This window comes from Phragmites australis, chromosome 9 (genome assembly GCF_958298935.1).
Source record: "Phragmites australis chromosome 9, lpPhrAust1.1, whole genome shotgun sequence".
NCBI lineage: Eukaryota > Viridiplantae > Streptophyta > Magnoliopsida > Poales > Poaceae > Phragmites > Phragmites australis.
Genome location: NC_084929.1, coordinates 6,307,847 through 6,333,229, shown reverse-complemented (window position 1 = coordinate 6,333,229; position 25,383 = coordinate 6,307,847). Strand labels below are relative to the sequence as shown.

Genomic DNA, 25,383 nt, shown 5'->3' with positions numbered 1-25,383 from the left:
AAAATTAAATAAAGCTACCTGCCGCCCTTAGGACAGACAACAGGAGATAGATTGCAATTATTCAAAACGGGCACATATATTTGCAAAATCCGGATTTTAAAAATATAATTAAAAAATTCTAGTTACAAGAAGTCTACAACCGGACCTGAACTGAAATGCTAGGCATCCAGCTGCAAAACTACCATCTTCATTCACCGGACGGAATCATCGTGGATGTCTGTTGAGCAGTCACTCGGTCAGTCAGAATGCCCTGATCATAACGGTCTTACTGACTGGTCAACAGCACCGTAAGACAGGCCACCTGATTCCAGTAAAATTCTACTGTACCAGCAGCCCAAAATTCACAGCGAAGGGTAATCCCAATGCTAATCTCCTAATAGGATATGTAAACTATGTGCGTGTTAAGTCATTGCCATGGCACAATAATTGGGTACAATTTGCAAAACTCTAAGCAAGATAGGTATCGATTACCCCACATTTTCCAAACAGTCAGAAAGGGTTCCTATGACGAAGAATTCGGAGCTCATTACATCATTTCCAGAATCCAGCGACACGAAGGCCCCCTATCTACTAGAATTCCCAAAATGAGCATAAGACGGTGCCTCCACCAATGTTCATAAATACAGCATCTCAAAAAGTTTATTGCACCAGTCTAAAACGAACAAGGGGATATCGGAGTTCAAAAAGTCTTTAAACTTCCAAAATCTGGGCAGTTCACCGCACAGGCTGCTGGTTGTAGTGGCTCTTCTCTTTCTTCTTTGCTGCGGCAAGCCTCGCACTCCTTGCTGCGGCCTCAGATGCGGCGATCTTTGCGGCAGTGTCCATCTCTTTACTCAACTTCTTTTTCTTCATTGAAGCTACCTTCTTTATGCGCTCTTTGACATCCACTGAAGGTGTATCTTCATCAGGTTCTACACTGGCAGCCTCTTCTGACCCATCAGCCTGATCCTGTGTTTCTTTCGCCTCCTTTGAGGACTTATCTTTCTTAGATTTTTTCTTCTTTGAGGTCTTACTCTCTGGAGGGGCAGGTGCATCTTCCTTTTTCTCTCCATGGGCAGCTTGATCTGCACCTTTCTTACCTGCAATAGAAGATTTGGCATCACCAACTTCACACCCAAAAGGAAGTGGTAAAACTTCAACAAACATGGTAACCATCAACGCACCCAGATTGAATTTGATCAATTTATGGGGAATTCTGCCTGAAGGGTAATTTAGTGGAGAAAGAATGAACGTATTACAACTTACCATTTGATTCATCTTGAGTGGAATTGCTGGACGTGCCAAGTCCCAACTCAGCCAAAACAGCATCAAGCTCTGCTAGTTCCTTTTTCTTTAACTCCTTCTTGGAAAGTTGTCTTTCAGTATCTTTGGGCGGTGTAGGCGGAGCTGCAGCATTTTTCACTGTTGGTTCAGCAAGGACAGCATCTTCTGCTTCATGCTCATGTTCATCCTCAGCATCATCATCAACCTCATCATCAAGGCCATCATCTTCACTCTCAATCTCCTGCATTGTGTGGGAGGCATCTAGAGTGTTAAGAATACAGAATATGCAGGTTGAATATTGCATAATGCATATTATACTTGGAATGAACTAACAATTCTTATAGAGTAATTTTTTTGACTCAATTTTTCCTGGTATCTTTTAAATATAAAGCTAACACGAAAGACATAGGGCAAGGTAACTAGAACTAGCTCGGTCGAAGTAAGAGTTAATGAGGCAATAGGTATGGTTAATAAATCCACAATAGTATGCTGCCAACTTCAGGTTCTCAAAAAGGTATGGCCTAACACAGTGTCTTCTTATGATGCTCTAAGCCTATAATGTAGTAACATAGACATAACACCTTACTCAAGAAATCTTAATCCAATCATGTAAAATTCAACAAAATTCAAACTCAGATGCAGATGCAGGAAACCATCCAGAATATGTGCCAACAATGGACACAAATTGTAGGCGAGAGACATTATCTTATAAGAATATTTGTGCAAAGTTCTTTACCCAACCCTGTTTTATTTTGGTTAATGGCAGGTAGGATTCTAGCTAGATTTCTGGAGCAACTAAAACTACAAAAGGTACGTCAAATCTGGAAAAGACAAAAGCTAGAATGAAAGAATCAATACGGCCAGATGCTACGCCCAAAAGTACATATCCTTATAAGTACATTTCAGGCACATATCAAAAATAGGCAGATGCCACTAATGCTGGCATCCTAATCAATTTGTAACTTCAATTTGACTGCCCAAGGACACTAGTGTTGCTTTTCTTCCATGGGGACCACTAGCCATTGCTGGTTCCCTATCCGATTCTCTAAACCTAGCCAAGATTTTCTGGACATAGTTATCTGTATTACTTTTCCTACTTTTATGCATGTACTTATCAACTTATGTCATCATCAATGTTCACCTAGATGCTAGACATAGACAGACGGTCACCCCGTGACTAGCGTCTAGTTGTCGTCTAGACGTGCTAGATGACCGTCTACGCGAACACTGGTCACAGTGCTACGGATTACAACAGCAAGAACTTGTCCAGAACAAGTCAGTGTACATGCTATCCTCACCTCTAATTAATAAGTTGTAAACTATAACAAATCGTCACACAATAAACACCAGCTGGGCAGCTAAGACCACGTTCCTTTTTCGCCTACCGGAAAAATTACCAGTTCAAGCGTTTACATGGCACGACAGAACTACACTAGCAGAACATTTCGGTAACAGATAAAAGAAACTAATAAGTTTATCATGGAACATTCAATTCAGTTTCAGATACCTACGATGCACTAAACAAACCATTTACGTAATGCATGACACCACACAAGGACCACACTAAATTCGGTGCCTGCAGGGGAATTCCTCACTAATGTCTTCGAGACCACTCTAAACTCTACCATGTCATGACGAATCGTCGAAAAGCATGCATACAACTTAAGAAAAAGGAAGCCTTGCCATGACGAATTGCGATTCAGCTATTCATACATCGCAAACACAAACAGGAAATACAAAATTACAAAGGGGTGCAAGCAAGCAGCGTGAGAAGCGAGACGGACCTCTTCCAGGGCAGGTGCGGCGCGGTCCTTGGCGGCGCCGGCGTCGCGGTGGTCCCCCCAGACGGGCCTCGGCGGAGGCGCGGTGGTGGCGAAGTAGTCGTCGTCGTCGTCGACGTCGGCCCAGGACTTGGCGGTGAGCGGCGCGGGCGCCCAGAACACCTCCGGTTTCGGCGCCTCCTGCTCCCTCGCCGCCTTGCCCGCGGCCGAGGCCGGCTTCTTCTTCTTCTTGAGCGTCTCGAGCGCCGCGAAGACGTTGCCGCTGCCGATCTTCGGCTCCTCCGCCGCGCCGGCGCGCCTGCTCCCTCCCCCCGCCATCACTCCGCTAAAAAAAATCCGATCTTGTCCGCTCGCTCGCGAGTTCCCCCGATTTGCGACGAGGCGGCGGCGCGCGCGGGTCGGATTGGCGAGGCGGCGAGGGAGCGGAGGCGAGGAGGCTAGGGCTTTGCGGGATCGGTCGGGGCGAGCGGATTGGATTTGCGGTGTTCGTTTCGGTTCCTGGGTGGGTTCTCGTCTTGCGTGTATGGCTGAACGAAGTGGAGAAGAAGAGGGTTGGGTTGAGTTGAGTTCAGCGAAGAAGGGAGAGGTATGCGACCAGGCGTAGTACACTCGTCAATCTCGTCTCGCCGCACCGCACCGCACCGCACCGCGAGTTCGGTCCCGTATAGTGAGGCTATTATTAAGATCCTCTGTAATATACTACATCATGATCTTATCATTGATACGGGAGGCTAATTTGATTCTAAAATCAATTACACTGTAACTTAAAACTGACACGTAGGTCAACTCTACCTCGTGTAGTACGGTACACGATAGCTATATGAGCGTCACTATATGACCAGGCGTCGTACACTCGTGAATCTGGTCTTGCCGCACCGCACCGCGGGTTCGGTCCCGGGTAGTGCCGTGCACGGCAGCTACATTAGCGTCCTATTAGGATCCTTTGTAGTGGACTACATCATGATTTTATCACTAGTACGTGAGGCTAATTTGATTCTGCAGTCGACTACACCATGATTTTATTACTGACATGTGAGCCAACTAAACCTCGTGTAGTACGGTGCATGACACCTATGTGAGCGTCCCTATGCGACCAGGCGTCGTACACTCGTGAATCTCGTCTCGCCGCACCGCACCACGGGTTCTATCCCGTGTAGTGCCGTGCATGGCAGCTACATAAGCGTACTATTAGGATCCTCTGCAGTGGACTATACCATGATTTTATCACTGGTATGTGAGGCTAATTTGATTCTGTAGTCGAGTATACTATGACTTTATTATTGACATGTAGACCAATTAAATCTCGTGTAGTACGGTACATGACAGCTATATGAGCGTCCCATTAGGACCCTCTGTTGTCGACTGCACTGTGACTTTGTCACCGGCACGTGAGGCCAACTGGATCATGTAGTCTATTGCAGAGGAATTGCGTCCATGAGCGTCGGTCATGGTGCAATTTTATTTCTTATATTATTTTCTCTGTAGTCAGATACAAATAGTATCGAATACAGATATAAATATAGATAGTCTCGATCACGAATATAGGTTGATACGAATCAAATATGTAATAAGTCAAATGCAGATAATGTCGATCAAATATTTCTCAGGATATTGAATAAAATAGAACTGTATATATCGTGTAGCTTACGATCATTAGACTATTACATATATTTAAAACTTAACTACATTAGCGACAAATAAATTAATAATATATTCTAATAGAACGAGTCATGTTTGAGCGAAATCGAAAAAGTTAAAGTACCCAATATGCTGAGTGAAGTTTCTTCCAACCCCAAGCGCAGTACGCATGTGTGGCGCCTCAACCGTTCCTCTACGGCCTCAAGCAGTAGGCTCCCGGGGCTCTAAAGATGACGTGGCACATCTTCTCGCTGGGGCTATGGCAGTACTAGTCACGGCGGCGAGCGGCGAGCAGCGAGCTCTTCTCGCTGGGGCTACAGATCGGTGAGTGGCGAGCAAGTCGGCTCGCTGCCACTGCACGGATAAACGACGAGCTCTTCTCGTATGGGCTGTGGCAGAAGGATGCCAAAAATAATCTTCGACATCGACAACGTTGACCAGACCCGCTCCTCCGCATGCTCACAGTCGAGGTCGGCAAAAGAAAAAAAAAAGCTAGTTCCTTTCTGCCCATCTGTGTATTCTATTGGGTGGATCGTTGATTAGGTGATCCAGATGTATTTCCGTTTGGATTGGGATGATTTGTGTTTGGGAGAAATCATGGTTTTTTGCCTTTTAGGATCCAGATCGAGCAGCAACATTTGTTCTTCTTCTAGTTCTTGACTTCTTGTTCTTCGTAAGTGAACAGCAGTGGCTAATAACGAGTTGGCGGTGCGATTAGCTGGGATGATTGCATTATTTCAAGCCCAAATTCCTTTACTCCGAATCTCAATTCTTCAATTGAAATCAGTGTCCTTGTGGATTTCAGAAATATCTATTGCAAGCTTGTCTTCACTATAGCAGAATTGACTAATAGCAGAAACTTCATTTTAGTTGATTGTTTCTTCCATGCCTTGTTGCATCTATTGAAGGGAAGCGACACAATAGTATTCCCACTACGCCACGGCTACGACCTTTGTTCTCCCTCTACTCCGCCCGCTACCAAATATTTTTAATATTTTTTATTTGGAAAATCAGGTGGCCATTTGAAAAAAATAGCAGATATAACCATCTATCGCCTGTTAGAAGGGCGATAACAAGGTGTCACTCATTCATCCAATGAGTGACACTTGTGAGGCCCACGATCAAATGGCATTAAATTAAATAAGCACGCTGAGCTAGCTACCACGGCAACGTGTTGTCCGTTCAATAGGCGACAACAAAGGTGTCACCCTTTCAACGAACGAAAGGAGCATCACCGCACGCCCGAGACTATAAAAAAGGTGTTACCTGTTGGAAGGGTAACATCTTTTCCTATATAAAGGTTGTGCCACTTGGGTTGCCCTCACACGACTCATTTGATTCACACTGCAATTGAGAGAGAGAGAGGGCACAGAGCGCAGAGGAGAGGGGAGGGGAGGGAGAAGCAGTGAAACCCTGCCGAAATTGAAGGCAATTTTTTCCTTTGTTTTTTTACAAACCATTTAAAGTGGCCACTAAATCTAGGTTTAGACATAATTTAGAACTTAGATCTAGGTCTAGCTTTCCCCGGTTCAATTTATGTGGATTTAGTCCATAAACCAACATGAAATTTCAGCATAAAGTGAAGAGCTGCTTACCACAGCTAGAACCAAGCCAATAGCCTCAACCTCCACTGCTCCTACTACAATGATGTCATATCCTCTCCCCAAGAAATATATACCAAATACTACGCCTGCTAGAGTCAAAATGCCCATATGTTGGTGTGGAGACCTTTGTAGGGTGATGAAGTCCAACCAATTCTCTGACACCTATGGAAGGAGGTTTTTCATGTGTCTGAACTACGAGTATGATCCACCCTAGAGCAGCATCCATGGTGACTACTGCCAGGTAAACACTTCTGGCCAAACTACTTCAAATATATATGTGATTTACCACCGATCATTTTAGTCTCTGTTATAGTCTCCGTCACTACTATGTGACTTCATACAATGATTGGATACTAAGCAGTCATCAGCAGATGTGTTCCTCCTACACGAGCAACATTGAGCTACTTGTAGATGATTCCATGAAATGAAAGCTGATGAGAGGAGGGAGACTGAACGCAAACAAATTCAGGAGGAGCATTAGAGTTTGAGGGAGGAATAGAACTGCAAGAAGGAGGAGGCACGTGAGGCGGAGAGGGAGAAAAAGCGCGAGTGGGCACATCGAGCGCGTGAGGCAGGACTGAAAGCTGCAAGAAAGGAAAAGTACCCACGTTACACTTAGTAGAGTTGCTGTTGTAATCATGTTGTTTACATTCTCTAAGCCATGTTAGGTTTAGAGACGGTACATGGATAGATTAGAATGATCATGTACTGTACATTCTATCGTGTCTATTGTTGTTCCGAATAAAATTACCGTGTTCAACTATCCTTATCCGACAATTCCATATAAAATGATCTAAAAACAACGAATAGAGACAGACTTTGAAATACTTTGAAAAGAAAGAATGGCGACGGACGACGCTAACTCTGACGCAAACCAAAAACGGATGACGAAACACTAAACTCGGCAGCCAACAACCCTAGGAAGGTGTCACCTATCCAACAGGAGACATGAAGACATCACCCTCTTATTGGGCAATAGAAGGTGTCGCCTGTTGGATGAGTGACATCTTTTGCGTCACATTAGAAGGCCACCACACTGGCATGCGACACCTTACTGTCGTTCTTCCAACAGGCGACAGAAGGTTATATCTGTAATTTTTTCAAATGGGCACCTAGTTTTGCAAAGATTGAATATATATATATATAAATTCCCACTACCTCGTACGCCGTATGCCGTGTTGCTGGGCCGACCTGGGCCGCTAGGAAGGATGGCAAAGAAGGAAGGACACAGGACCAGCGTTGGATATAGCGAATGCACAACTGCACACGTATGTTCAAAGTTAGAGGATCCGATATAGCGAATGCACGACTGCACGCGTATGTTCAAAGTTAGAGGATCCGAGTTCATACTCACGTGGGGATATTTTAGCACACGTTCAAATAAGATTAGAGATATAATCTCACGTAACACGAGCACGTGTTTTGACTACTGCACGTATATACGCATGCATATACTATTCCTCTCAAGATTTAATTTAAAAAAATATGAGCACCCGTATCTAATTTAGGACTCGAACTCAATGAGCAGATTCCATAAAAAACACTAACCAATTGATCTACATCGAGAATCTGTTTTGCCTTGTGTGGGAAGGAAAGCCAGGCTAACTGTCGATGGACGAGGAGATGCGGTTCCTTAGCTGTAGGAGGCACAGATGTCCGTTGGATCTAGGATCAATGGCTGACAACGATTAGAGACGTGGGGCCCATGATCTCTCGTGGTGAACTCGGGCTCTACCGTTTCTCCCCGATTTTATCGCAATTCTCTTTTTCCTTTTTTGGGCGGATCCCGCAAGTTTCTGGGCTGATGATTGATCTGAAAAAAAGTAGTTTCTGGGCTGATTCCTCGTGGGAATAGAGCAGCACGTGCCGGACCGGGCCGTACGTGTAGATACAACATGATCCAACAACCAGCACACACCGGGCCGAGGACACCGACGTAAGCGTGCTCCCATCAGCAGCACGTCGGCCTTCTCGGCCTATTTTATCTAACACTTCTTTCCGGAGCTCTTTTATTTCTATATTTTTTAAAAAACTAATTAAAAAATATACTCTAGATAAAAAAATTTACAGAACTAAACGCCTACCACCTTCTTAAAGAACCGCAGCCATTTGAAAGAGCGGCAAACCTACCACTGTGATAGGTGCAACGCCACCGTAACCCTTAACACTTTCTCATAAGCGGTTAGGCCCACACCCAGATGGTTCTACCCTTACCGCCCTTTGATATAATAGTATTGCACCTGTCACGGTGGCAGGCTTACCACTCTCTAGAAAGCCTGCAGCCTTTTTAAGAGCAGAGCTCCTAATATTACAAATCTTTTGATCCGAGATATATTTTTATAATTATTTTTTTAGAAAAATGAAAAAAACTTCTTCCAACCTGCCTCACTGCTGGAGATTTTGGCCCAGTGAGAGCTGTTACTCTCGTCTCCTGCTTATGTGCCTGTCTCCCACTCTCCACTGTCCCGTTTCCGGATTTGAGCCCAGCCTAGCCGCTAAAGTGACGAAAGCCCTACTCGTTGGACGCGTGTCAAAATTTAAATGTATTGCTTTTTAAACTAATTGTTTGGTTTGAAAATTGTTTGAACCAAGCTATAGTTTATAATTAATTCGAACAAAATAACATACTACAGATGACAAACCAACACCGACGCGTATTTACAAGTTTAAATTTTCCATGGCAGACCAGATTGCTAAGAATAGTTATGATTTCGACTATCTATTATGAATAGAGAGAGACAAGTAATGCTTTCGAAGTAGGTACAGATGGAGTAATACAAATAGAAATCTGTTTGGTAGAGTTTTTTCTAATCTAAATTATCTGTGAAGAGTGATTCTCTGGAGGATATGATTCTGCGGCTGAAAGTGATTCTCTAAAATAAAATATATAGATGAAGTGATTTTATGCGGGAAGTGAATTAGAAGAAACTACTTTTTTCAGCTCCCTAGCTTCTAGTTCATTTCAGAGAATCACTTCCACGGATTCCACTTAGGGAGCTAAAAGCTGAAAGCTGCTATTTAGTAGAGCTCCCTGATTCCAGGCGAGAAACTGCTCTGAGAGCTCTGCCAAATATACCCTAGGTACACACTTGTTAGTTTTGGTCACACCTTTTATTCTCCCCTTTCTTTATATTTTTTTTATCATTATCTATATATATGATCTGTAGGGACTAGCTCCCTCCAGTTCCTTAAAAAAATAATTCTGAGTCGACCTAATGACTAAATAAAGTGAAACTTGCATCCCTGATGTTCAGGCACTGGAGATGAACTAGTAATTATCTATGTATGTGGTGCCATGTGACACTGAATTCCGTTTGAAATTTATCTTCGTAGCCGACTCGGAAGCGTAAGACTAGAAGATTTTCATAACTAAGATTGCAGCGCAGATCAATCCGCAAGTGGCGCTTGAATAATCAGTTGCTTTGGAAAACACTTCAGCATCCACTTGAAAAAAAAAAATCAACCAGGTAGGCAGCTTCTACGTGCACACACTGGCGCAGTGCTCAAGGCCGACGGCTGAGCTGGTTGGTTAGGCAAGAGTCGCATCCGAGAGCATTCGGCACCAAGTGATATGATGCCCATGTGCTGACTACATCGTCAGATATTTTTGCCCTTGTATGCACCAACATACAAGAATCTTATCTTGCGGTGAAGGCATATATACGAATTGACAGCCACGAACACATGCATGAATGTTTCAGAATTAGGGATTTCCTTTCAGAAATATCGGTAACTCAATGCTGATGTACTCACATGCCATTACGTTGTACTACATCTTATTTGCAATATTTATCCGTACCTATCATTTGCACAAAAATATGCGTCTAAATCTAAAGCGGTTACTCAGAAACGATCATAGAGATCCCCTATCAAATGACATGATATAGCCACTTAATTATGACCTGTTTCATAGAATGAATATTGCTACAACTATACTATTCATTTCCACGATGAGCTGTGATACAACGCTTGCCAAGAAACAGATAAATGGAGTGCTCAGTTTCAAATAACTGACCGTATAGACTATATTACTTAAACTTTAGCTAACAATATTTAGTGATATAAGAGGAAATGCTATTGCTAGATTTGTCATAAAAACACTTCAAGAGGCAAGAATATTGCACTATTTCCTTATATACGTACTAAGTTATTTGAAAACGAACAAAAGCTTTCTTTTTTGTTTTGATTACGTAGCCCATTCTCACCACACTAGCCCACTTGTGCAAGCGCATGGTTTTTGTGTTTAGTAGCGCGTGCCTTCCATTTGCCTCTGCTTAATTAGTGGATTAGCGGCAAGAGATAGATGCTAACGTTCTTCTTTAAGGTGGGACATTGCTTAACATCTGTCATAGTACTTCTCGCAAGATTTTTGTCTTCCCATCTGTCTTAATTTCATCTTCACGAGCACTAATTAATTACTGTTAATGGCAGATGCAGATGAGCTAGGTGGGGAGGGGACTCGATCATCCACCTCTCTCTCTTTCTTTTCTTCTTCCATAGGATTCAGTTTTGTCTCATCACGATGAAAAGGTGATACATATCATATGGGCGGCTTTTGCCAAGATAGTGGCCTCCGGTGTATATATCAGCCGAAAAGCTAATGATCTACTTGTCATATATATTGTCATTCATATTCTCCACTATGGCCTGTGTTATGTGGCTAGCCAGGCCACCTGAGTGCTTGATCGTACCAAGCAAGCAAAGATGCGAGAGCACTACTACCCAATATTACCGATAGTTAAAAATTATGTTATTACATTACGTTTAGTGACAAATATCAGTAGTTCTAAATTATTTAACTACTTCTGAATAACGCAGACATGGAGCAGAAATCGTATCAAAGAACCATATATCACATTTCGTGACTCATAAGTAAATTGTTGATTCTCTATAGACCAATAATTACTACAACAGAAAATGACACTACCACAGAAAGAGTTACCCCTGCTACCCTTTCACTACCGATTTAGTAATAACTGGCAGTGATAAAGTATCACTGTCGGTTTTTAAACTCTAGACACGCATTAAAAGCCGAGCCAGCGAGAATCGATAGTGGTAGTAGTTATCACTGTCAGTTTGTGTTACGAACCACAAGAATATATCACTGTCAATTCATAATCAGAACTGACAGTGATAATACTATTATCACTGTCGGTTCTTTAAAAGACGAGTATAAAAAGATGTGCTTTTAATAACCGGTAGTGATAATTTTTATTTTAACCGGTTCATATTCCAACCGACAGTGATAATATTTATCACGATCAGTTTTTAAAAAAGACTTGTATAAAAAGACATGCTTTTAATAACTAGTAGTGATAATTTTTATTTTTGTCGGTTCGTATTCCAAACTGGCAGTGATAATAATATTTATCACTACCGATTTTAAAAAGACGTGTATAAAAAGTTGTGCCTTTAATAATTGACGAAGATGAACCAACAGTTATCACTGTTGGTTTGTAATCCAAACCGACAATGATAATTCTTAAAACTCGTCTCTCACAGACTCCCCTATCTCATTTCACTCTACTGAAGCCGCTCCCGAGGTACAGATGCAGTCGCAATGGAGCGCACTACGTAAAAAATCAGCAAATGAGACACTACATTAGTGACGGCTACTCAACTTATGTCACTAATATCCTATTAGTGACGGGTCCAATAAGAACGCGTCACTAATGTCCCTTCTGATCGGGACCAATATAGACCCGTCACTAATGAGTGGCTATTAGTGACAGGTCGTAACATGACCAGTGACGGGTCAAGTTGTGACCCGTCACTAACGATTAGGTCATCAGTGACAGGTCATCCTAGGCCAATAATTAGTGACGGATCAAGTTGTAACTCGTCACTAATGATAAGGTCATCCGTGACAGGTCGTCCTAGACCAATTATTAGTGACGGGTCACAACTTGATCCATCACTAATAATTCACTTATTAGTGACGGGCCATCCTATGCTAGTTATTAGTGAAGAGTTAACTTATAATCCATCACTAATGATCAACTTCCAGTCACTAATGATGATATTCGCAAATATATTTTATTTTTATTTTATTTTTCTCTTATTTTTTCTCACCTCAGCAGCACTAGAATAGGAATTTTTGTACATTTCTGCTCAAGTTTGATGTAAGGTGTGGCGGCTATGGATACAAATGCGCATTCCGAAAATGGTGCAGAAACTTCCAGGGCGAGAACTCAATCTTCTAAGCCATTTTTGGTCTAAAAAATTCTCTAAACCCAACAAAATTGGGGAGAAACAAATGTAACTTTTTGTGTAGATATCCGTAGAGTAAAAAAACATCGAAATCAGAGTTCGTATGCAGAAGTTATGCCTGTTTTACCAAATGCACTCCTGGTCACCTATCAAATTATAAACCTTGATGAAATTTGGCAAAATTAGTTATTAGTGACAGGTCATGGTTATGACTGTTACTAATGACTTTTGGAAAATAAGATTAAAAGGATAAAATATCCGGTTTCTATCATAACTACATGATAGCAAAGGTGGTAAGGTGGCTACATATGTAAGAAGGAGGCCGCGAGTTATATTCTCATGGAACACAAATTTGAAAATAATGTGTAAAAAGTGTGGCTTGTGAGGCATATGGGATGGACTTGCGTTGGGATGGTTCGGTAAAAAAATATTTTTTGACTTTTTTGTGTCCAAAAAATACGAAAAATATTCATCGATCATTAATAACGGGTCAAGATTACAACCGTCACTAATGTTCAGTCAATAATGGCGGGTCACAATTACGAACCGTCAGTAATGACTAAACATTAGTGACTCACTAATGAACTCATTAGTACGGGTCATCACCGTCAGTAATGATCTATCATCAGTGACGCGATAAGAGTGACGGGTACAGAACCCGTCACTAATGCCGGTTATCACCCGTCACTAATGATTTTTTTCACATAGTGGCGATGGTTACCGTCTCCACTGTGGCTGCCTCTGTTCCTTGTGCCCGGCTTCAACATGTCCTCGCCGTCCGCCTAGCCGTAGCCACCTCGCCATAGCCATATCATTTTGCTCTTATGAAGCCATTCCTAAGGGACAGAGGTGGGCTCAGTGGAGACCATCATCCCCACTAAGGCCGCCTCTATCCCTTGTGCATGACATCAACTCATCCTCCACGCCAAGCTTCAAGCCACCTCGTCGTTTCCCAAGCAACCTGCGCTGAGCTTCAACTCATCTCCGCACTGAGCTTCGACTTGTCCTCCATGCCAAGCTTCGATCAACTCGTCCTTCGCGCCAAACTTCGAGCCACCTCGCTATCTCCCGAGGAACCCGCACGGCCGCGCAGCTTCCCCATATCCCCATCTCCTCTCCCACGGTCACCTCATCTTTGCTCCCCCATCTCCTCTCCCATCTTCGTTGCGTATGTAGATTTAGATAGACGTCTCCACTGCGTGCGCGAATCTTGTGTGAAGATGATTGTGACAATGGGTAGATTTAAATGAATGGCAAAAACACAAATGTGTTGAAAATAGATTGTATTTTTGCTGTTCATTTAGGTTTACTATTGTCACTGCAAATGTATATTTAGATTTAGGTATAAAATACTCTGCCAGGAATATTTCAGCATGGGGTCTTCTGTCTCAAGTTTGAGTTTCTCGAATTTGAGACAGATCCCTATGCTAAAGAGTTCCTGTTGGAGTATTTTTGCAAATACAAAAGGATTATCATTGCCGGTTCAATACATGAATCGACAGTGATAATTGGGTTATCACTGCCGGTTCAAGACATCAATCGGCAGTGATAATCTTGGATTATCACTACTGCTAATTCATTACCGGTTCAAAAACCTACAATGATGTCAATTTTGAACCGACGGTGATGACATTTTCTATAGTAGTGTGATAAACCATCACCGCTGTTTCATAAACTCAATCAACACATAAAAAGTCAGACCATCAAGAACCGATAGTGATAATGATTATCACTGCTGGTTCTTATTAAGAACCAACACTGATACATTACTACCAGTTCCATCTACGAGCCATCATTGATAAGTTGATTATCACTACTAGTTTGTTTACCGAACCTACAGTGATGTATTAGTATCGGTTCATAAGAAGAACCGACAGTGATAAGGAAGTATCACTGCCGGTTCATAATCTCAACTAGCACTTAAAAAGCCGTGCCATCAAAATCTGTAGCGAGGAGTCAAGCGACGACGATGACGGTCCCGACTACTACTTCTTCGTCATTGATGATTCCAACTGGTGGTAGACGTAGGCGCGCGGTGGGTGGTTCTTTTGTGACGACGATCTGAATTGAAGTTTTAGGGTTACTTTTGTGCATGGAGCCAGGCGTTGCTTTTAGTTGTATAGTGACTGCTAGCTAGGGTTTAGTAATTAGTGTGATAAAGAACAGTGATGCTGGTTTAGTAATATAAAGCTTAATTAATTATGGCATACCGGTTTCAATTTCGATTTATAGAACCAGTAGTGATAAGGGATATCAATCGATAGATTAGAGCTAAGAACCGGCAGTGATACAAACTATCATTACCGGTTGAAGCTACGAACTGGTAATGATAGTGAGTATCAGTACCAATTCCCGAGCCAGCAATGACACTTCATGATTATCACTGTCGGTTAAAAAACCGATAGTAAATCAGTTTTTTAATGGATAGTGAGAGGTTGAATATGATACCATTGACTTGGTTAAAGCTAAACTGCTTAAGGTCTTGGCAAAGGGGATTCTCTTTCGACCAGTATATTCGTATTAGTATCAACATGCTTTAAACAGAAAATAGACCACTATACTTTGCTATCATCGAGAAATACAAAAATCGCGAATTTCAGGTATGTGGCCAAGCCACCAAAGTAGCTAAAAGTAGCGACAATTCATTCTCTCTTTTATGATTGCCATTCTCACAGTAGCTGCAATTCTGGAGCTAAGCAAGCACAGAAGTTCGATTTCATAGTCCAGCCCATTCGAATACAAAACGATCTCTATCTTCGAAAGCCAATGATGCTATCATAGCAAACTCTTGCCGTGTACAGTTAGCAACACAGAAGAGACCAACTAATACATATTGCTTTCTCACTCCCTGCGGTCAGTAGCACAATTGTTCCCACATTGCATTTTTTTTGGACGAACCGACACAAGATCTGCCGGTAAATATATTGATAGAGAATTCCCACATTGCAAATGATTCACGTAAAATTTGGTCAGCAAAATCTCCTAGATCATGAAGTCAGGACCAAGCAGTGCACAATATCGCAACGAGTTCGTTTGAGTCTCAAATGTGCCGTGAAGAGACAAAAGAAAAAGGACGCACACAAGAAAATGGCAGCCCAACTAGGACTAGCCGGGGTGCCAAAAAATCACATGATGGAGAAAAAAAGAGACGTGAACGAAAGCCAAAGCTAGGTGCCAAAGCTAGGTTTCTTTTCCATTTTTTGAAAGGAGAAAGCAAGAGTTAGTTTGATTTGGAACTGCATTCACAACAGGGTGAGTCAAAGGAGTCCTTATCCCCAGCTACAGTAGCCCAGCGACTCCAAGGCGATTTGGAATATCCGGCGTCGATCCCGCCAGACTCCAGCCTCTGGCTGCCCCTCTCGCGTCGGAGGAGTGGGAGTTTCGGTGGATTGAGGTAGGGCGTAGTTTGTAGGGTAGGTAGCAGTAGGTTTAGGTGTAGATTGGTGAGGTTTCGTAGTTTTCTCTGTGGTGCTATCGACGGCGACACCATGTGAGTTTTTGCTTTGCCACACTTTCTCTGGTGATGCTGTCTCCTCCTCCGATGTTCTCAGGGACAACTGTGGTATGGTCGGTACATTTCTAGGGTTCTGGATGCCGTCTTCGGAATTGACTCCTTGCCGGCTTTTGCTTCTCTTTGGTGAGCTCTGTTTCAACTCTAAGGATGGCCATGGTAAGTTGCTTGTCATGTATGCTGTTGTTTGTGTCTTTGCCGGAGCCCTGGTATTGCTGCTGGTGCTGTCGGACTTTGTTTTAGTTTGTGTGGAGCGAGTTGGGAGGATATCTTTGTTCCCCTTTGTTTATTTTGAAATGTTCTTGAGTTGTTGCATCGCTGGATTGGTTGCCCTGGTGATAACAGAATGTTGTTCGGGATCTTCATCCCTCACGTGGTCGTGGGTGGTGGCGCCAGTGAAGTTTCCTCAGCTGTCTTGGTGATGTGTCCGCTGATATTCGTTCAGTGGCTCAATTGCGCTATGGTAGTGGCCTGGGATGCTGGCTCTTGCGGCTTTTCCATGGTTTGGAGGCCATCATCATGGTTGGTTGTAGGGGCTCGCCTCCGACATGGGTGGTCTGTGTCGTGCTTGTGTGGTGCGACGTTGGTTGCTATCGGTGCCGGTGGTTGAAGATGGTGAAATGGCCCTATTTTTACTTCTTTGCATTTCATGTTTTGTCAGGACCTGAATGTAATAGGGGTTGTTCTGTGCTTCTTTTAATACAATCCCCTTTTTCGCAAAAAAAGAAGAAGCAAGAGTTAGTTTGTACTAACCATCAACTACTACTCCACTAAACATATCCTGGTTCGAGGGGTCGAGAGATATGTCCATTTCCAATCTAGCTAGCTACTCTCAGCAGATCAGAGAGCACGGAAGCACCTGTTGCAAACTTGTCGGTTGTGCCTCTGGTTGAGTCTGGACCCTACCAAACTTTGAAGGGCAGCTTGCTAGCTAGAGCTAGGATGCGTCATGTTCATGCACGCGTGTGAAGGACAGAGACTTGCAGCGGGATCGGAAAAAACGTCCCGGATCACTGTGCCGTTACCTTTTTTTGCCTTTTTCCGGATTGCAGCTGGTCGCATCGCTCTCCAATAGAAGCTTTATCTAGTGCTACAGGAATACCGAATGATTCCGATGCCGACAAATATGCGAATGAAAAGGGAGCCTATATTACTGTAGCTAGTGGATGATTGTGGATCTGAGAAGAGATAGAAAGTAGTGTAAGGTAAAAAAATAGATAGCTGTTAGAGATAAAGAAAATATGAGATACTGTAATAGTGTTAGTGAATACTGTAATAATATTATAATAGATAAATTTTTAAGTATCTACAGGACACGCCCGCAACTCGGATTTGGTCTGCGTTCCTTGGAGTGGGCGCCGTTCCTGGCTGCTTTCGGAGAAGAATTGCTCGCTCCAGCAAGTCGACGGGAAGTGATTGGAAGCGAATTTGGCGGGGCGCTTTTGACTTGCTGACTCCTCACGTCTGGTAGCTCACATGCAACATCACTGCAAGCTGGCATTTCCTTCATTTCTATGCATATACACATATCTGGTTTAAATATGTCTATAAATAATAATCACGTGTGGAAAAAAATATATGAGCAGTGGGAACTTTGACGTCATAATGTGAGATTTGGACGTTATGTTATGTAGTTTGGTTTGGTGCGTGGCCGTGTTATTCTGGACTAGTGGACATTATTAGGAAGAGCTTTAATTGAGAAATGGTGGCAAATATTTTTCAGCCATGTGTATTGCAAACAAAGAAGTATTCTTTTTTCAGAGATGTAATACAAAGAGGCAAGAGGGGTTGGTGTGTGAAGATTGTTCACGCAACACACGTTCTGCAGATGTCAAAAGAAGTACTCCTAGTCCTAACTAACTTCAGAACAAAGCAGAGAGCTGAAGAACCTAAGGGATTCCCTTCAGGGGTGATATTAATCTCCTTCAGAGGTGATATTTCTGTCGTGAATAGATTTTCATTCTCTTCAACGTTATAACGGTTTCCCTTCACGGTTCCTGTCACGACAGAATTCCCAGGATCATTCCCTTCAGAACAGGATTCTCTCTCATTTCTCTTCGTAATTTCGCTCGAAAGAAAACTGTTGGAGATAAGAGAAAAAAAAGGGAATAAAAATAAGAAAAGGAACGAAATGAAATAAATATGGTTGGAGATGGTAAGGCAGAAACAAACAAGAGTTTGCACCATGAGGTAAGCCAGCCAGAGTGCTGGCCACCTGGACACTGTCACAGTTACTCCAACAACATTTTATTATTTACAGTCCATGGACATGACTGGTACAAAGATTAAAAAATATATCCATGCAGGTTAAAAGCATTAGTGAGCTTTGTTGTACTGGGAAGTACTGAATCAGTTGCCGACAAGTTAGCAAGTTCATTACATAAGCTTAAAGCACCCACCAGCAGCCAACAAGAGCTCAAGTTTGAAGAATTGAATTCCTCTAAAAAAACTGATCAGGGTTGAAGAACAACAGCAGCACATGATCCCATGTGAGCTTGAACCGTGCATACAGAAAAGCTTCTCTTTGAGATATGCGCATGGACATCCTTATTATTATTGGAATCTCATTCATCTCAACTTGGTCGCTTTGAATACTGCTGTTCTGTTGGAATCTTTTCAATGCTAGTGCATCAAATATTTTTTTAGTCTCTAATTTTCTTTCATAATTGATCGATCGCTGGAGATGCATGCGACAATATGAACTGGCGGCTTAATTAGTAAAACGATGCATGCTATGCACTGCTGCATTAACAAGTACATGATGCAGGAAAAAAAAAATAGTGATATGGGTCCGATCCAAGGCCAGGAGTGCAATCGCAAGGATAAACAATTCAGATAGTTCATGTCCACTCCACTACTGTTGCAGTGTTGCGTGTTGCGTGCTTTGTGCTGCTGTGTTGTGTGGAAGACCCTTTTTTAAACAATGCAAGACTCTTTTTGACTTGGAGATGAGGTGCTCAGCGGCACAGGCAGAGGCAGGCAGGCCGGAATCGCGTAGAGACGCACGGCGCACCCCTGAGCAGACCTCTGAGCTGCAACCAACAAAGTGCAGTGAGGCCTATTATTTTGGAGGGTTACAGTGCTTCTTCCTGATGAACAATCTGCATTTCGCTGTTAAACAAGTGGAGGGCTTGGAACAGGGGCAATCAGGCACAAACGCACCCACACAAAACTGCTGAAGGCCTGAAGCAAGCAGAACTGCTGAGTGTTGAACTCTGAAGGTATAAAATGCTTGTGCTATAAATACTTGATTACATTGAGCAGTGTGCTAGAATCTAGATATGAATCAAGACTTGTTGATCTATTTGAGCAATGTGCTAGAATCTGGATATGAACAATGAAATTATGAATCATGTGATAGTTCATAGTTGATTAGTTGTTGGAGTGAAGCTATGATTTACTGATTTGTCAAAGTTCTAAGTTCTAACCAAATAGATATGCCTATTTCTCACTGCAGCCGCTAAAATTTTCAACATGATAACCAAATCTAGATATGCTCCATTCTCTTCTAATGTTTTTTTCCGCTATGTTTGTGTGTGACATTGCTTTGAATTAGCCGATTATTTATCCCAGCCTCCTAACAATTTGTTCTGGATCCACCTGCTTTTTATATTGTTAGTTCTACCTAAACGTGCACCTTGGAACGAAGAAAAGGTTATGCAATCATTATTATTAAAACGTGAAGGGCACTAATCATTGATTTATGTACGTTGTACTATATCCATCGACTTCGAGTAGTCATCCTCCATGTTTTCCATGAGAAAAGGATAATGGTTTAACGAGGATGTTACGCTGCTCAAAATGGACTCTTTTATAATCACTACTATCTTATATACAGATCATCACTATTGTTTTCTAATAAGCCAATAGTGATAGGACATCATGATCGATTTATAAATCACACGAAAAGATATGTCATCGTAACTTATAAGCCGACAGTGATAAAGGAAATCACTGCTAGCCAATAACTTGAGCCGACGGTGATACATGGCTCCATAATTACTGCCGGCTAACTCTATCGGTCGGCAGTGATAATGGGATATCACTGTTTAGTTATATAAGCTGGTAGTGATGTCTTGGCTATATAAAAGTGGTCTTCTTTTTTCTCAAGCCTGAGCACAACAGAGAGGAGCACTATTCTTGCTCGATGGCGGTCATTTTTGATCACCTAGTTCTTGGAGGCTTCAAAAGTTTGAAGAATCCTAATGCCTAGGTGTTCCAAGGTATCTAACTTCATATCCAATCTATTTCTGGTTGAATTTTATTTGCTAAATTGCTGATTTTGAAATGATGGAGATGAACCTATAGTCATAATATTTTAAGACAATGTACATGCAATTATACATCATTTATGATATGGAAGCTTCAATTAATAACTTATAATGGAAAGTGTCTTTGTTATTGATTTACATTAGCCATAGGTATGAGCATATTTATTTTTGATTTTTAATTAATTAGAAAAATTAGCTATAAAATTAAAGTATATAGCAAGCTCCAATTATTTTTTTATATTTGAATTAATTAGCAAGCTTCAATATAGAAACTTTAGGTATGAGCATATTTATTTTTTAGTTTTAATGGATTAGAAAAAATATCCATGATATTTAGGTATGTAGCACGCTCTAATTATATATTTTTATATTTTAATTAATTAGCATACTTCAATATGGAAACTTTAGGTATGAGTGTATTTATTTTGATTTTTAATGAATTAGAAAAATTAGCCATGATATTTAGGTACATAGCAAGATCCAATTATATTTTATATATTTTATTTAATTAGCAAGCTCCAATATAGAAATTTTATGTATGAGCATATTTATTTTTTATTTTTAATTAATTAGTCATGCATAAGGATTGAATAATAATGAAAATTTCTAGGGAAAGACATGAAAAGCATACAAAAGGCGGCTCCTCCAACCCATGCTAATTGCCGGTAGGAGATGGTGATGCAATTTATTTGTTGGTGATTGCAAAATCTTCTAGATATTTTGAATATGGATTTACAATAATGATATAATTATAGATGGATAAAAGATGGATATATGATGCGAGCCGTGTGAGCGCAAAGTACAAGAACGGTGTGAAGTATTTCTTGGTAGAAGTCGCGACGCACAAGTCAAATACACAATCTCAATACATATATTGTCTATGCGTCGAATGCAAGAATAAGAAACAATTTTCACCACCCAACAGATATATTCCCACTTGATGCTAAGGGGCTTTATGTCCAGCTATACCAGTTGGATCGAGTACAGTGAAGTTGAGATTGTACAAGAAGAGCAACACATTGGCAGAGAAGACGAAGACTTGTGTACCGATATGCCGACTGATGAATACATTGATATTCCGCTTGTCAAAAACACATTGGTCGATGATGATCTAGAGCATATGTTGACTAATGATAACGATGATGATGTAGAGCAGATGTTGCGCAATGGGGAGGGGAACTTCACCAATGAAAGAGAGTTTCAAAAGTTTCAGCGAATAGTAGAGGACTCTGAAACACTGTTGTTCCTAGGCTGCGAGAAGGAGCACACAAAGTTGCATATCATGCTTTCACTGCTACAATTAAATGCAAACAATGGGTTGTCTGATACAAGTTTCACAAAGTTGTTCATGTTCTTGAAGAAATTAATTCCAAAGAAAAATGTGCTGCTAGAAAACACGTATTAGACCAAGCAGGTTGTGCCCATTGGGGTTAGAAGTACATAAAATACATGCATATCAAAACAATTGCATGTTGTATCACAAAGAGCATGCAAACATAGAAGCGTGTCTCGTCTATAGTGCAGCATAGTACAAGCATGACGGTGATGATGAAGGAAAGAAGAAAATGCCTCCCGTCAAGGTGGTGCGGTATTTTCCTATAGCCCCCTATTTGAAGTGTTTAGTCACAAACAAGAGGCATGCTGAATTGAGGCGATGGCACGCTGAGGAGTGCAAGGATGATGAAATGCTGAGACACCCCTCTGATTCTACGTAGTGGAAAAACATCGATAGGAAATACAAGAAGCCCTTTACAGAAGATGTGAGGAATATAAGATTTGAGTTGAGTACGGATGGGATGAATTTATTCGGTAACATGAGCAGTAGTCATAGCACTTGGCCTATGACTCTATATATCTATAACCTTACTCCTTGGTTGTGTATGAAGCGGAAGTATCTTATGATGTTAGTGCTGATACAAGGGTCGAGCCAATATGACAACGATATCGATGTCTACCTGAAACCATTATTGAAAGATCTTGTAACACTGTGGAACGATAGTGTGCGGGTATGGAATGAATACAAACAAGAAAACTTCACCCTACACAAAATGCTGTTTGTAACAATCTAAGATTGGTCAGCCCTTGATAACCTATGGGACTAGACTGTCAAAGGCTACTTTACATGCGTGCATTACTTGGATAAAACAGAGAGCTTGTGGTTGTAGAACTACTAAAAAATGGTGTTCCTAGGTTATCGTAAATTTCTTCGTAAGGATCACCCGTACCGCAACAATAGGAGAGCTTTTGATGGGAAAGTTCAGATGGACCACCTCCTAAGGATCACACTAGGAGACAGGGTATATAAGATGATACAGGGACTTAGGGTTATCCTTAGAATGTGACGCGGGAGTACACCAGTTCTGAAATCTAATCTTAGAGCTCCTATGTTCAAAAAAATCTGGTGTTTATAACTTAGCTTATTGGCTGGATTTGGTGGTTCAACATGTAATCGATGTCATATACATTGAGAAGAACATGTGTGATAGCTTGATTGGTACATTACTAGATATACCTGATAAAACAAAGGATACACTCCAAGCATAGAGGGACTTGAAACGTTTGAAACTCAGACAGGATCTACATCCCAAAGATATGAAAGAAGACGACAAATATCTTGGTCCCGCTAGCTACAGTCTGAGCAAGGCGGAGAAAATTGCAATGTGCGAGTGCTTACATAGAATCAAAGTTCCATTCAGTTACTCCACCAACATAAAAAGACTAGTAAACATGAAAGATTTGAAATTAATTATCATGAAGTCTCATGATTGCCATGTGTTGATCACACAGATGTTTTTCCAATTGCAATTAGAGGTATTCTGCCACCGAAGATCAGAAACTCAATCATAAAGTTGTGTTCATTCTTTAACATGATATCACAGAAGGCCATTGATCCGACCAAGCTAGATAAGCTACAGGAAGATGTGATCGAGACTCTATCCCAGCTTGAGGTGTGTTTTCCTCCATCGTTTTTACATCATGATGCAACCTATTGTTCATATTGTGAAAGAGATACGGATTCTTGGCTCCGTGTTTCTACATCAGATGTACCCTTTTGAGAGGTTCATAGGAGTTTTGAAGAAATATGTTCGTAACCGAAATTGGCTGAAAGGTTGCACGGTCGACGGCTGGGGAACTGAGGAGATTATTGATTTTTGCGTTGAATACATGAATCTCAAATCGATTAGTATGCATGTATCTCGCCGTGAGGGGAGGCTACAGGGGAAAGGGACGATATGTGCAAACTCATTCCACACTAACGATCTGGTTTCATTAACGCAAGCATTTTTGCAGTTCTGCAACAATTAATTGTAGTGGGGTAAGCATTTTTGCATTTCTGCAACAATCAGTTGTAGTGGGTATGTATATCGACAAACACAACACACCAAAAACCCATGGAAGTATGATGCTTGGATCGTGTGAGAGTACCGAGATCAATTTGGCGCCCGGTTACATAAACAGGTGATGGATAAGCAGATAGAGTGTGCTCTGTTGAATATGTTGATTCACGGACCGTCAACTACAATCCTCACATTCTAAGGATATGACATAAATGACTATACATTTTATACAAGAGCACAAGATAATAAGAGGACCAACTAAAATAGCGGTGCGTGTATAGATACCTACGACTACAATGGCTATAGGGAGACCTACTATGGATTCATAGAGGAGATCTGAGAGCTCGACTATGAAGTGTTAAAGGTTTATCTTTTCTGGTGCTAATGGGTCAGACTCCCAGGAGGCGTGAAGATCGGTAAGTATGGTATGACTGCAGTGGTCCAAAAACTTATCAGATATAGAGAAGAACCATTCGTACTTGTGAAAAATGTTCTACAAGTCTTCTCTGTAAATTACATGGACCCAACTAACAAGGAGGAACATCACGTGGTTTTTCAAGAAAAAGAAGGATTGTCAGAGTGGAGAACATCGTCGACGAGGAAGACTACAATCAATTTAACGCGCTACCTCCTTTCAGAGAGGCGTTGACCTAGGTTTCATGGAAGACATCGATGAACCTCCCTATGTACGTCGTGATCATAATGAAGGGTGAATCGTTAAGCCACATTAAGTAGATTTATTTGCATATTAATGAAGGATATAAATTACTATGTATTAATGAAGGACATGAATTACTATGTATTAATGAAGGTGTCTTTATTATTGATTTACATTAGCTATAGGTATAAGCATATTTATTTTAAAATTTTAACTTATTAAAAAATTTATCCATCAAATTAAGCTATATAAGAAGCTCCAATTATTATTATTAATTAATTAGCAAGCTCCAATATAGAAATTTAGGTATGAACATATTTATTTTCTATTTTTAATGAATTATAATTTTTTATGAAATTAAGGTATATTGCAAACTTTAGGTATGAAATTTAGGTATATAGCAAGTTGAAATTAAAATAAATATAAATATTGGGGTTTGCTGATTAATTGAAGCTTAAATGAAGTTAATAAAGCTATTCAGTACCAACTCAATCAAATAGACTTGAGTAGCACATCAGTTTTTTTTGGTTCGGACTTGGCAGCAGAGCTCGTCGCGCGCAGCGTGAACACATTTTTTTTTCTCCCCCCCGGTGGCAGTGAAGGGTGTTTCACTGCTGGCTCAAGATTTGGGCCGATAGTGAACGGTATTTCACTGTTGTTGCAATTCACGTACCGGTAGTGAAGGTCCGCTTTCACTATCAGCCTAAATATTGAGCTGACAGTGCAGCCTCCTCCCTATATGGTTGAGGAAGAAGCACCTGATAGTTAAGGCAAGCAATTTTTTATGTTGCGTACTATATTCCGCTGTGTACTCTATGTTAAAATGCTATGTTTCAAACTTGTTATGTAAATTTAAATGCCTAGCTATGTTTTACTAATGTGAGAGCTCTCAAACTTGTTAATTATGAGTTCTCCTCTTTAAATTTCAGATTGGACACTTGAACTTGTAACGTTAACTTTAAATATGCTTGATGACGTTACATATGTGCTGAACTGGTGATAGTTGGACTGCTATGTATAACTCGGTGATAGTTGGACTGCCTTTGCTGGTTGATAGCTCACTGGTGCTTTGTACTCTTTTTTTGGCAAATGTGTTGTATTATTTAATT

The 25,383-nt window shown here is 41.2% G+C and overlaps 1 protein-coding gene across 1 annotated transcript; it reads right to left on the bottom strand.

Moving 5' to 3' along the window:
* Window positions 1-379: 379 nt before the first annotated feature.
* On the bottom strand, window positions 380-3,642 carry LOC133928550 (uncharacterized). Its single transcript, XM_062374946.1, has 3 exons — window positions 3,048-3,642; window positions 1,246-1,504; window positions 380-1,079 (listed from the first exon to the last, which is right to left on the bottom strand). Exons 1-3 carry the CDS (start codon window positions 3,360-3,362, stop codon window positions 715-717), a joined length of 939 nt encoding a protein of 312 aa, XP_062230930.1. The 5' UTR covers window positions 3,363-3,642; the 3' UTR covers window positions 380-714.
* Between the last annotated feature and the right edge of the window lie 21,741 nt (window positions 3,643-25,383).